Source organism: Thermobia domestica, chromosome 10 (genome assembly GCF_964235325.1).
Source record: "Thermobia domestica chromosome 10, izTheDome1.hap1.1, whole genome shotgun sequence".
In the NCBI taxonomy this organism is placed as follows: domain Eukaryota; kingdom Metazoa; phylum Arthropoda; class Insecta; order Zygentoma; family Lepismatidae; genus Thermobia; species Thermobia domestica.
Window position 1 is genome coordinate 129646183 of NC_137463.1, and position 13416 is coordinate 129659598.

General features: G+C 40.9%; 1 protein-coding gene across 1 annotated transcript; it reads left to right on the plus strand.

Moving 5' to 3' along the window:
• Positions 1–11178: 11178 nt before the first annotated feature.
• On the plus strand, positions 11179–11727 carry LOC145661603 (uncharacterized). Its single transcript, XM_081726922.1, has one exon. The coding sequence runs from the start codon at positions 11179–11181 to the stop codon at positions 11725–11727; it is 549 nt and encodes a 182-aa protein (XP_081583048.1).
• The last annotated feature ends 1689 nt before the right edge of the window (positions 11728–13416 follow it).

Consider the following 13416-nt stretch of genomic DNA (forward strand, 5'->3'; position numbering starts at 1 on the left):
GTAAGCAATGCCAGAAGCAGACAGAAAAGGGAGTGAATCGTTAAGGGTTAAATGTAAGATGGTCAAAGTAGAAAAATGACCATTAGCCCTTTCGGGATCCGGGGTTTTTGGGGTATTTTTTAGACTTTCAGTCAAGCATCTACTGCATCTTCACTATTTATCCGAGGAACACGGTTCATACCTTATTCTCTTTAGAATGGAGCTGGCTTTCAAATGGTACCACTTGCATGCTCATACCATATACCAGGAGAGGGAAAAGTGATGCCAAAGAGAAAGTTTTGAGGGATTTTTTTTCAAACTTTGGGCTCCTCTGGAACGGCCCTGTGTGAACGTAGAGGTCTCAAGAAACTCTGATAAATAGTACTTGGTATACTGAATGTTGGTACCATTTGAACCTCTACGTTCACACAGGGTACCAACATTCAGTATACCAAGTACTGAATCGGTATACAAGTTTCTATCTTGAATAGTAAGGGCGGGAGAAATTTTATCAACAATCCCCACAATGCCCCAAATTACCACAAAACACCATGATCTCAGGTAAAAAATTTCCTGAGACATCTCTATTTACTCTAGGACTATAATCCGCCAACCATTCTCTTCAGAATAGAACTGCCTTTCAGGCGGTACCATTCGCGTGTCTCTATCGTGTATCTAAGGCGGGAAAATCCCAAAAATGGGATTTTTTGGGTCTAAATATCCCTATTTTCAATCTTTAGCCTCCCTGGACACCCCTGTTTTAACGCAGAGATCTGAAAAAATCTGATAAATACTACTACGTGGTAGAGACCTGCACGGGCCGGGCCGGGCTTGGGCAGGCCGACGCTGTTATTTCTTTGTTCCGGGCCGGGTTTGGGCGGGCCGACACTGATTTCTCTTCAGATCGGGCCGGGCTGGGGCCGATCAATTGCAATTCTTTAATAATTATTGATTTTCGTTAAACGATAATTGGAATAGAGCCAAACGTTGAAGAAGTGTGTCCGTGAAAAATGTTACAAAGAATGCAATAGCTATTTAGTTCGTGTTGCTTAGCGGCTCCACTTTCACTATAGAGGATTGCAAGCATTATACGGTAAATTGAGCTCTGACCTTGACCTTCACTGAACTCAAAATACAAAAAGAAGGGGTGGGATGTTTTGCCTCTCGCTAAACAATATTGCTATCTTCACTTTATGCTAAAAATCAATTAAGTTAGATTTTTGTTACAGGGAATGGAGTTTTTGTTCTCTCGATGACAGAGGATGTTCTAGGAGGCAATGGTACCATTCGGGAGGCAAGCGTCAGGTTGTGAACCAGAGTTTAGAAAATGTTTCTGAGGGTTAGGTCAAATTTAGTACTAAATTTTGAGAAAGATTTGGGCTCTAGCTAATTTTTTAAAAAATTTATCGGCCCGGGGTCGGGCCAAAAACTTTTAAAATTTATCGGGCCCGGGCCGGGCTTGGGTCAAGAATTCTGAAAAACTTATCGGGCCGGGCCGGGCTCGGGACGAAAATCTCCAAAACTTTTCGGGCCCGGGCTGGGCCGGGCCTATTTACGTTCGGGCTGGATTGGGCTCGGGCCGAAAAATTCGGCCCGTGCAGGTCTTTACTACGTGGGCTGAATGTTTATGCACAATTCCAATTTTCCAGGTGCAAAAGTAAGCCCGTCAAAAAAATATATACCGACAATGTCCCATATTCCCGTATACAGAGGGATATTTTGTAAACATTCCCTTAGACATCCCTAATTACCCTAGGGTCATGGTTTGCACATCATTCCCTTCAACATAGAACTGCCTTTCAGGTCTTACCACTCACATGTCTCCATCATGTATCTAAGGCGGGAAAATCCCGAAGAAAGGGATTTTTTGGTAATAATATGCCTTTTTTTCAAATTTTTGCCTTTCTGGATCCTCCCCTGTTTTAACGCAGAAATCTGAAAAAATCTGGTAAATACTACTCGGTGAACTGAATGTTTGTGCAAAATTTCAATCTTCTACGTGCAAAAATAAGCCCGCCAAAAAATAATGAACATAGGCAAAAAAGAAAACATAAAAGAAAATATATATTTAAAATTATGACGTCATCACCTCCTATGTCTCGACGCATGAAGGTGTGAAACCATACGTAAGGTCTTCTACAATGTCTCTGGACTTGAAAAACAGAAAAACCGGACGAAAAAGCTCAAATAGGAGAGCTATAACGCAATGTACCATGAAACACCCGTATGGTACAAATTGTACCATAAGTACCCCAAAGGGTTAGGGAGACCTAAGTATGATCAAAAGTAAGAAGATGATTTATAGGATCAACTTAGGATGTTCAAACTTGGGGGACATGACGATTAGAAAGACCTAAGTATAGAAGAATCTAGTAGACAAGTGAGCTTCTTCCCTGACTTTTTAAAAATGTTTTATACTATACTATATGTGGGATACTTTTTATTAAAACTAGACCAATTTAAAATATAACATTAATGGTTCAGCATGTACTGTGAATTCAAGCTATGACTTTATATACATGGAAAAAATAATTATGTGAATATGTAAACACAAACAAACTATTTGCTGAGCAAAACAATATATTCACATAAAAAAACTACATACGTGTTAGAGTTTCGCCAACTAACACTTTTGGCTTCATCAGACAAAATCCAAAGGTGAAACAACTTGCTGGTGGTGTGTACATCCAATTCATCAAATAATCGGTGAATTTCTTCCTCTCTTCATTAAATAAGTCGGAAGATGCTGGTCTTTCTTCAACTAGGTTCCACTTTATCGCTGCAACTTGGAACCTTTATTGTGATGTTCCTGCTGCTGCTGCGACTGCTGAAGATGGTCCTGTGTGTGAAGCCGAGTGCCCTCTGCTTCATCTGCATATCGAAATGCAGATGAGTGCACATTTCCTTATTAAAATGGTAATTTGTGAATAAATTAATTGCTTTTAATTAGTCTTCATTCGCACATAATGTAACAATTATGATAACTATTGGGTAAACACGGAGCGCAATACGGTAGTATTAATATTCTTTTGATTTATATTATTCATGTATGTACGTTTTTTTATAGGTTTATGAATATCATTAGGTATCCGCGTGCATCTCATTAACGGGAAGTAGAATGTATATAACTACATGCATCTTTGGATTTACATATTCTGCATATAAGGATATAAGAAGAAAGATATTATATTTAGTTACTTCGTATATCGAAGTCTTGAGTTTCACGATGCAGAGAGAGCTTGAACAGAGATTTTTTTCTTGGCGACAGCTTTCTGAGCTGAAAGTCTGTTGGAAACTGTTGACTGCTGTGAGGGAGAAGAAAAGCCTAGGTGAACATGAAAGGACAGAAGGAATGGTATAGGAAGTATACTGGAAGCTTCCTCTGTATAGAATCCCTAGGTGGAAACATTGCTGGAGCGACGCAGTCCATGCTTTGTGTAAAAAGTCATAAAATTTTTAACATCGCTATGATAGATTTTAAATTTCTATACGTGTGCTTTTCACACCTTTTAAAAGAATGTCTCACTTCTCGAGCTCTACGCGTCAGCCTAGCGATGACCGTTATCGTCAGCCGACGGACCTTTATCTACTTTTCCCGAGATGCACTGCGTGTTTGAAATCTTGTATTTTATTTTGATTATTTTCATGTGTAATGTACTAATACTACCGTATTACGCTCATAAGTTCTTAGAAAGACCGCTAAAATTCATGATTTGATTTGTCATCGTGTTTCCCTACGTCGAAGACATTTAGATCTTATGTGCATTTTCAAAATTTGCTAATATCAACAGATGTTTCCCTCTCTCTCTTTCTTGGCAAGATGGCAGCCGAGTTTAGCAGACGAGTATAGGGACACCGTGGAAAAAAGATTCCCTACGCGGAAAATATGTAATGTCATCTGTGTATCTGCGTATAATTATGCTCCATGTATATTATTATATCTTAATGTGTGTATAATCATGTGTTTCTATTCTGTATATAGTTATTATGAACGAAAGAAGTATTGTTTACATAGTTCCTGTCATGGACAACTGTTTTGGCCAGGAGCTTTTGAAACTGCCGCTTGGTGCAGTGGTGGCAGCACATGTCACGTGTTGGTTTGTTCTGTGCGATGCAGTTTGGCGGTCCGGAGCGTTGTTAGCTGGATGGACCACCCACGTTTTAGCCTCCGGCTATCAAAACTTTCGTTTCTGTTCTTGGAAGAGCGAGTCGCTCGTTTTCCAGGAAACAACAGAAGCTTGGAGGAATTTTGTGACATTGTGATTTTAGTTGCTGTTAAGTCCCAGAGCGGTGTAGCACGATCGGCTCCGTCTAGCTCTGTTGATAAAAGTACATGATATTACATGTACCGTGAATCGGGTGTGATAGTCATATTTACTAAGTGATAGTTTGTGCTCACAAGTCAATATGTGAGATATATTAAGAAGTGGAGAAAGAAAACTGTGCAACAAAATTCTAAATTCTCAAACACTTCGTTATTTTGGCATTTTATGGTTATTTTTCTTATCGTACACCCGAACTTTGGCTAAACTGGCCATGTACTTACTAAACTCAGAAGTATAACCAGTTTAATTAACTTTCACATAGTGCTTTGCCACTACAGCGAAATCTTGACATAAAATGATCTAGTTTTCAAACAGGTCTCATCCGAGATCTATTGGCCTGTCCCAGTAAAACGACAGGGCCCTCCTGAACTTTTACGCAGGAGACTAACATACATCATGCTTATTTTGTGATAGCGAACTTCTGTGCCGGGGTTTGACTAGTTTCACGTCATCCCAGTAGTTACGTCACTAACGTCCAGGAACTGTGTGATTTTCATAAGCATGATACTTCATAAACTAGTAGCATCCTGCAAGTGTTATCGTCCTATAAACATTTTCACGTCCCTTCGAATGCGCAGAGACTCTCAAAGAAGTGAACTTTATTTCGTCAAATCATCGGAAATGGAACTGTGTATCAAAATTCTAAATTGATTTAAATTTGTTATGTTTTTTATGTTCTCTACTCCTCACCTCTATAGAGACAGTTAGAGACAATAAACTCTTTAAGTGAGGAGAGATATTCTGTTTGCTTAATTGCTTACAATTTGGGAGGTCAGTGAGATCTCCAGTGTGTTTCATCTAATCTTTATATGCAATTTACCAAGGTCGTGTGTTTAATACCAAGTCTAATATGAAATATTCAATTTCAGTGTATTAATGGTGCACCAGTGAAAGTATTTATCGGTCTAAATATTAATAAGAAAGTGTTTTGTTGCTATATGCAATCAGCGTGTGTTTTCGAAATCTAACCTGCTAGTCAAGCTGGAAAATAAATCTATATCAACTACCAGTAGCGAGAGGGTTTCTGTTTTCCTGTGTGGTGAGTACCCTATTGCTAATTCTGATGTTTTCTTTCAGGATGGAGAGTTAAGGAAACATTAACTCCTTCACTCTAGTATTTCTGACCACCTTCCTGAATGGGGCCCAGGAAGGATCGCCACAGAGAACCAAAAGACCCAGCTATGAGTGTAAAGGGTAAACAAACAGGCTGCTACCTGTTCATTAGAATTGTTTTTTCTTTCTTTTCTTTTTATTAACCTTATTAAATTACCATACCCTTTACAAGTAGCTGCAGAGACCATAGCTGTGGTAACAAAATCCCTGAGATATTTAGAATTCAAACCCTGAGATGTTTAATTTGTTTATGTAGTTTTCTCATGCTCATGAAGGTAATAAGTGTGGTAGTGGCGGCTCCAGCAGGAGGTCACCTTTGACCCTCCAAGTGGGGATTTGCATAATTAAGAGCATTAATGAGTATTTTTCATTAATATTTAAATTCATTTGACACTTCCCTCGTCACTCCACCACCTTTCACAAGGAAGCTGCCTTTCTGCATAAGGCACTTCACAAAAGAAGTGGCGCCCATAGCGTAAAGGGGCAGTTTTAGTATTGTTCCCAGTCACTTCTCAAAAGAAGTGGCGCTGCCGCCTCATAAAGTAGCAATACATTGGTCAGAATACTTTTGGCTGTAATTTTTCGGTTCATGTGTTACTATCCCCACAGAAATTTCCAAGAACTTCGGTATTGGTTTGAAATTTCATTTTGAATGTTTATTTGTTTATGGTTTTGATTTGTGAGAATTCTGAAATTATATGTGTTAGAGAATTCAGGAATTAAAAGTTTATGGGGGAAGTAATTTTTGTATTTGTGCGTTTTGTCAATGGTTATTACGAGAGGACAGGCTCGTCAAAACGTCACAATGGATAATCAGTTTGAAAATGATTTCGCGCAGAGCGCTGACGAGCGCGTTGAAGATGCTGTAGTGAATACAGATGGTGTGGAAACGGTTCCACAGGCCATCAGTAGGGAACCGGAAGTGCCTCGCCGGGAAAAACAGATTTTAGAACCGACTGTCGTACCGAGTAGTGCGGATAGCCCAGAGATTACTGATATTGGTAGTATTAGTAGCATTAACCTTGCGGCCATTTTAGGTGAGATTTTTCAGGGCCAAAGGAAACTAGAAGAGAGTACCAAGAGCTTAGAAAGTAAACTAGAGACAAAGTTAGAAGAAAGTACTAAGCACATAGAAAACAGGTTAGAATCAAAATTGGATGAAAGTGCTAAAACTCTCGAGGGAAAATTAGGAAGGAAAATACAGGAAAGTGCTAGGAATTTAGAAAATAGTTGCAGTAAATTGGAACAAAGTACGATCAGATTAGAGCAGGGACTAGAACATGGCCTGGAGCAGGTACGAAAAGAATCTCGAGAAATTCACCAACGTCTCGAACAGGCCATTGAGACGAGTAATGCCCGACTCGAACTCCAATTGGAAAATGTAAATTCTAGGCTTGAAAACGGCGAGCGCCAGTTAACTGAACGGCTGGAGCTTACCACCGTAGACTTAAGGGGGGAGATAGAAGGCGCCAGGGAAGAATTGAATTCCCGTGTTGCTGAAACAGCCAGCAAGTTGGATGAGGTGCAGGAAAGCGGAAGCAGTGTTGCCAGACAACTGGACGAAAATTATACTGAATTGTCTGAGGGTCTACAGCGCGTCACGTCTCGTGTCGAACAGACCACACTTACTTTAAATAATCAGGTCAGGAGAGTAGAGGTGAACTTCGCCTCTCAACTAGCCAGGCTTAGGGGGGAGATCAAGCAAGAGACGCAACTCGAGGAGATACGTTCAGAGTGCAATGGGAGTATCAGACAAATGCATGACACCGTTCAAGATGTCTGTGACAAACTTGAACAGAAGATGGAGCAGTGGAAAACTGATGTACAGAAAGAGACAAATCAGGTGATTGAGGGACGTCTTGCCAGCATCTCTGTCTCTTCAACGCAAGCAAGGTCTCCATCTCGGAACGACTGCTCTAATCGCGACTTGCCCGGTTCTCAACCCGAGAACCTGGAAACAGCCCGCGAGACTGACCCGATTCCCTCAACGTCTCGTTCATGTTCTCATGAGACGATACAGAATTTGGCAACAGCGCTTGGCCTTATTCACCGAGATGTTACCCTGCAAAATTACTTAGGAACGGAAAGTGAGACTGAGACCTACAACTTTTTGCAGGACCTAGATCGCTATTTCGAAGTCACGGGTGTACCACCGGCAATGAGGTTAAGCTTCGTATCCAGGGCGTTGAGAAATACATCGTACCAGTGGTATCAAGTTAATCGGAGTAAAATTCAGTCGTATGAAGAGTTTATCACGCTATTTAGAAATTGCTATTTGAGCGAAGAGCGTTTAGCTAGCTTACGGGCTAACATTTTGACATCGCATTACGACAGTCGGGTGCACAAATCGCCAGCAGAGTACCTTTTGGACTTGCTGCACAAGAATAGCATTCTTGAACCGAGAATGTCAGATTGTACGCTATTAAAGGTGCTTCCGAGGAATTTCCCGAATTGGTTGTTTCGGGTCATCGTCTCGTCTCGCCCGAAAACGATAGCTGAACTTTTGAATTTGGTTCAAGAACTGCAAACATCGATGACAAATCGAGAGCAGTTCTTTCAACAGAACCCCAGGAAGGAAGTTAACATGCTTGAACTGAGCATAGGAAAGGAAGATCAAAACTCCCATGGCCACAGTGGTAAGCGGCCGTCTCGCCCGCAGGCTAAGCGAAATCGCGAGAACCAGCGCCCTTACCAGAGACGAAACAATAACAACAACCAGAGATCACCACCCCGTAACCAGGGCAACGGAAGTGGATCATCTGGTTGGTCACGTGGTGGCAACAACCACACCCACCAGAACAGTCGTGGAGCCCGAGGTCGGAGGGGAAGCGCACGCAATCCGTATCTCAGCGAAACACCTTTAGAGGGGAGGAAGAAATTCAGCTATTGGAACGGTATGATCGGGAACGACCTCCACCCAGTCAGAACAATAATCGTGCAGACAGGAGCAATCACTCATCTCCCGCTGAGAGGGAATGAGAATGGTCTGCACATACTTGTAACGACGGTAGGCTGAACGCGGATATAACTGGTTCAACCGAGTTGACAAAATTAAATTCCAAGTATGTGCATAATACAGTAACCGATGTAGAGAATGAACATAATGATGATGAACGCGAGACTGCAGTGAAAGAAATAAGTATTTTAGAAGAAGAAGAAGAAACAAATTGTGAACTTTGCATTAAAATCATGAGCACGAAACACTTTAATGAGGGCAATGTAGAAAATAAATTATTATTATTGAGTAGAAATGGAGAACCGATAGATATAGACAGGGAGATATATGAAGAAGCGAATGGTATTTTCAAAAACCTTTTTGATACTAGTGGCGAACCGTTACCTGGAAACAATGTTATTTCACTTCCTGAAATACACGTAAATTTGTTTGGTCATGATGTAAATTGCCTCCTTGATACAGGAGCCACATGCAGCGCAATCTCGAAGGAATTTTGGGACACTGTCTCAAATAGTAACCCGCACCAGCATTTTTGAGTGCGAAGAACATAAGAGTCACGTCAGCGTTTGGGAACAAAGCTGCGACGTTAGTGGGTCAGACTCTTCTTGTTATTGAGATACAAGGGAAGGAATTTCACACGTTAGGATTAATTATCTCTGGTTTAAATAGGTCTTTAATTTTGGGTTCAAACTTCTTCACCGAATCTTGTGCCGTGCTAAACTATGACACCGGCATTCTACATCTCAACCATCCACATGATGTAGAAGTAGTGTTTAGATCGAAAGATTGTGAAACTGAGGACCTAGTAGTTCGGTGCATAGAGTGGAATGGTGAGTGCAGCCAACCATTTTCAATAATGGATGAAGTTGACAATGTGAATTTTGATTTTTCCCCGTCAGATGGTAGACGGAAGTCCAAGATGGTAAGTGCACCAGAGGAGTGTAAGACCTCGAGAGAGAAGGCAACTCGTGCAACAAACTTGGATGATGGACGTTTCCCAAAATTGGCAAATTATGTTTTCCCACCAGAAGAGTGGTTGAAAGTAAAGACTCGCGCCTCCCATTCAGATATAGACGAATTTGTAGCGAAGTACTCAGATCTCTCGGTCACACAGAAAGAGAGTTTAAAAGCTGTGCTAGTTAAGCATCAAGCTTTATTTGATGTCAAGCCTGGTTGCATAGTTAACTACGAGCATGAGATCGGAGTAACGAACGAATGTCCCATAAAGACCAAGTTGTATCCTTACCCTAAGCGATATCGCAATCAGGTATCTAATGAAATTTCGAGATGGCTAGCATGGGGAATCATATGTAAGCAACCTACTGCGTACATCAATCCATTGGTTGTAACTGCGAAGAGCGATGAGCGTATACGCGTTTGTATAGATGGTCGAGCTTTAGCTAAGATCTCAGGGGATTTATCCGACCGGCCCATGCCTCCCTTGTCTGTTCTCCAAGACATTTGCGACAAATCTTGGTTTAGTTGCGTGGATGCAACAGAAATGTTTTTGCAGATAAAAGTGAAGGAGAGTGACCAGAAATATCTTGGCTTTTTACACGAAGGAATTTCCTACATATTTCAAAAGTTACCATTTGGCACCAAACAAAGTCTTGCCTCATGTGTTCGTGCACTTGACATGAATATTGATACTGAAGCACGAGAGTACTGCGGCCAATACGTAGATGACCTGATCCTGGCCGACAGAAGCTTCAGCGAACATCTGGAACACTTAGACAGAGTGTTGGGTTTACTCACTGCAGGTGGCCTAACTCTCAGGCTGAAGAAATGTAATTTCGCGAGAAAGAAACTGAACATACTTGGTTTTGAGCTTTCTCAACACGGTATCGGCAAAGATCCGGAGAAAGGGAAGTCGGTGTTAGATTTCAGAACACCTAGGAATGTGAAAGAACTTAGATCATTTATAGGTTACTGTCAATATTACCGGTGCTTCAGCAGAAAGTACTCGGAAGTTCTATATCCGCTGGTAAAGTCTGCTGAAGAAGAACGTGAGGTTCAAGTGGGAACCAGAACATCAGGCAGCGATGGACAAGATCAAAGAGATCTTCCAAGAGGAAGTAGTACTAAAGAGCGTCGTGCCTGATAAACAATTGATCTTGGAATGTTATGTGTGTGATTTCGCGTGCTCCTCTTTATTGTACCAACGTGATGACAACGATGAAATTCGTGTTATTGGTTTCACATCACGTGTGTTCAATGCTGCGCAAAGAAACTACTCGGTGACAGAAAAGGAGTTCGCGGGACTCATTGATGGGGTTGTAAAATTTAAGCAATATCTTGTTGGGACGAAGTTTAAAATTCGCAGCGACCACCTTGCTCTGAAATTTATTTTATATTGCAGGCTTACGAACCAGCGCATTACCGGTGGACTATGCTGCTGTCAAATTTCAATTTCGAATTCGAGTTTTTCAAGTCCAATGAAAATTTGAGTGACTATCACTCAAGATACCCTCCTCACATAGAAGAAGACCTTAGTGCTGCGAGGAAGCCTATCCATCAGGAGTCACTGATGACCATTCTCACGCAGACATCATGTGAGTTGAGGAAGATGATTGCCATACTACCAGAGATGCAGTCCTCTGACCCCTTTTATGGGAAGATCAAGAAGGAAGTTGAAGAGAAGACGAACTCACCACGAGTGAACGGTGCCTGTCACCGGTTTGAAGTACTGTGCAAACGTGAAGTACCGGACGTTTGTGCAAACGTGACCGGGAAGGAGTTCGAATCTGCATCCCAGAAGTGTTAGTAGTTCCCTTGCTCGATTATTACCATTCAGATCGGGGGCACATGTCGGCCAGTACGAAAGCACAGCTACTCCCACTTCTGACAGAATTCTTTGTATGGCCAAAAATGAGAGCAAGCGTGAGGAAATACTGTGCTTCCTGCGAGTTATGCCAGAAGAGCACCCCACCCCAGTGTTATTATCCGGGACCACTGAATCCCGTGATAGTGAAGAAGCCAAGTTACTTGGTATGTGCCGATTGGCTTGGGCCAATTACAAAAGGAATTGGGGGAGTCCACTACGTACTAGTGTTCTACGATGCATTCTCCAAGCTAGTGGGGTTATATGCATGTAGGAAGGCGAACACTACCACAGCAGTACGAAAGCTCAAAGAATATTTGAAACTAAGTCCTAGTGTGGAAATCGTCTTAACAGACAGAAGGTCACCTTTCAAGTCTGAACGCTGGAAAAAAGAGTTAGCAGAACTTGGTATTAGGCACATCATGTCCACACCATATTATCCCCAGGGAGAAATGGCGGAGGTGGCGGTTAAGGCAACCGTACGTTTGCTACGTAAATTGTGCCATGATAACCAGAGAATGTGGCCCAAATAAATTGAGAAAATTGAGAAGTGTTTGAACTCGGCGAAACACCTGACCACTGGCGTGTCAGCGTATGAATGCCATTTTGGCCTTTCTATGTCAAGAGACATAGCACGCATCTTTGAGATTCCTGAAGTGGAACAACGCCATGACGTGCAGTATTATGTAGATATAGCAAGGAGAAATCATAAGAAAAATGCTGCTGCACGAAAACGAAACTTCGATAAGTCACACCGTACAATAGTGTACAATGAGGGTGATCTTGTGCTATCTAGAGTATTTCCGAAGTCGGATGCTCTAGCAAGTGTTTCGAAGAAACTTCTCCTCTTATTTTCAGGTCCATGGAAGATCGTTGCATCATCCGGCAAGAATATGTACACACTAGCTGACCCAGCAACGAATGAGGTCAAGATGACAAGAAATGCTTTCCTGCTGAAAAAGTATCTTTCCAGGGAGGAAACTACTGGTGGTATTGGTACAGAGGAGACCGAAGGCGAAATCACACCAAATGCATCAAAAACCTAAATGTGACACACCATACGTGTAAATAGTGCTTTAGTGTTATAGTGATTTAGTGATTAGTGTATTTTTTGTATTTGTGTTATTGGGAACATTGTATTCACGCTTAGTGTAAGTTAAGGCTAGGGAAGCCTGAATTCTTGATATTTGGCCTATATTTAAAAACACTCCTTAAGGATACCTTAACTCAAGGATTCCTTGAGAAGCCTCCCTTGACTGAAATCGGTATTTATAATCCTTCCTTGATGTCAAGGAACCCTTGAGTTCAAGGAAGCCTTAAGGAAAATCTCTCCTTGGCTCAAGGTAGCTATCGACTAACCTTAAGCCTTCCTTGAGTTCTTTAACAGCATAGAGATTCGTTTTCTGGCATGGAAATAAATGATTTTGTTGAATGTGTCATGTATGTGGAAGAACAAATATTACTTTGCGATGACTAATGATGCGTCAAGACATACGAGGCACATGGAAAATCCACTTGAGCTGTATAACGATAATCAATTCTTTGAGAGATACAGGTAAGTCAACTATGCATCTTGATTTTAACTTTTATGCTAATTTTAATAACAGTAACATAGTGACAAAAATAACAAATATTCATTGTACACACAAAGTATGAGTAGTTCCACTCATTTTCCTTTACTTTTCTGGGAGTTTTTACAGTTATATTCTCTATGGATCGTAGATCCTATTCTCGTTGGGCACTTCTCTCTTCGGACCTTTCGTTTTAACTATTTCGTCTTATTTTTTGAACCAAGAGACATTCACTTTATGGTGTTGTATTCCATGTTTAAATTGCTCTAATCATAATTTTCATTTAGCCATGTGTAAAAAAAAATCCAAATATAATTTATAGTTTCAAGTTTACTTACATATTATTTTAAAAATTAATTGCAATAACAAAATAGGTTGGGATGGTTTAGGTTAGAATAACTTAATTTATTAATTTTCACAGTAGATCCTTGTAATACATCTAGTGCAAGATACAATAACATAAGAACCATACGCATGGGTGCTGCACAAGGTTAAGACAGAAAATCATGCAACTCAGGAACCAAGGAACATGAAGATAAAAGGAAGTAGGACTTTATATATAGCCTATTACCAAAATTCATTACTTGTATAAACAAATCTTATACTTGATGCTGGTTTGTGTTGGCAGAAGGAAATTATTTACGTGTTCAA

What these genes read in the sequence shown, in the direction of transcription:
- LOC145661603 (XM_081726922.1), top strand. Translation starts at nt 11,179, where the DNA reads ATGTCGGCCAGTACGAAAGCACAGCTACTCCCACTTCTGACAGAATTC.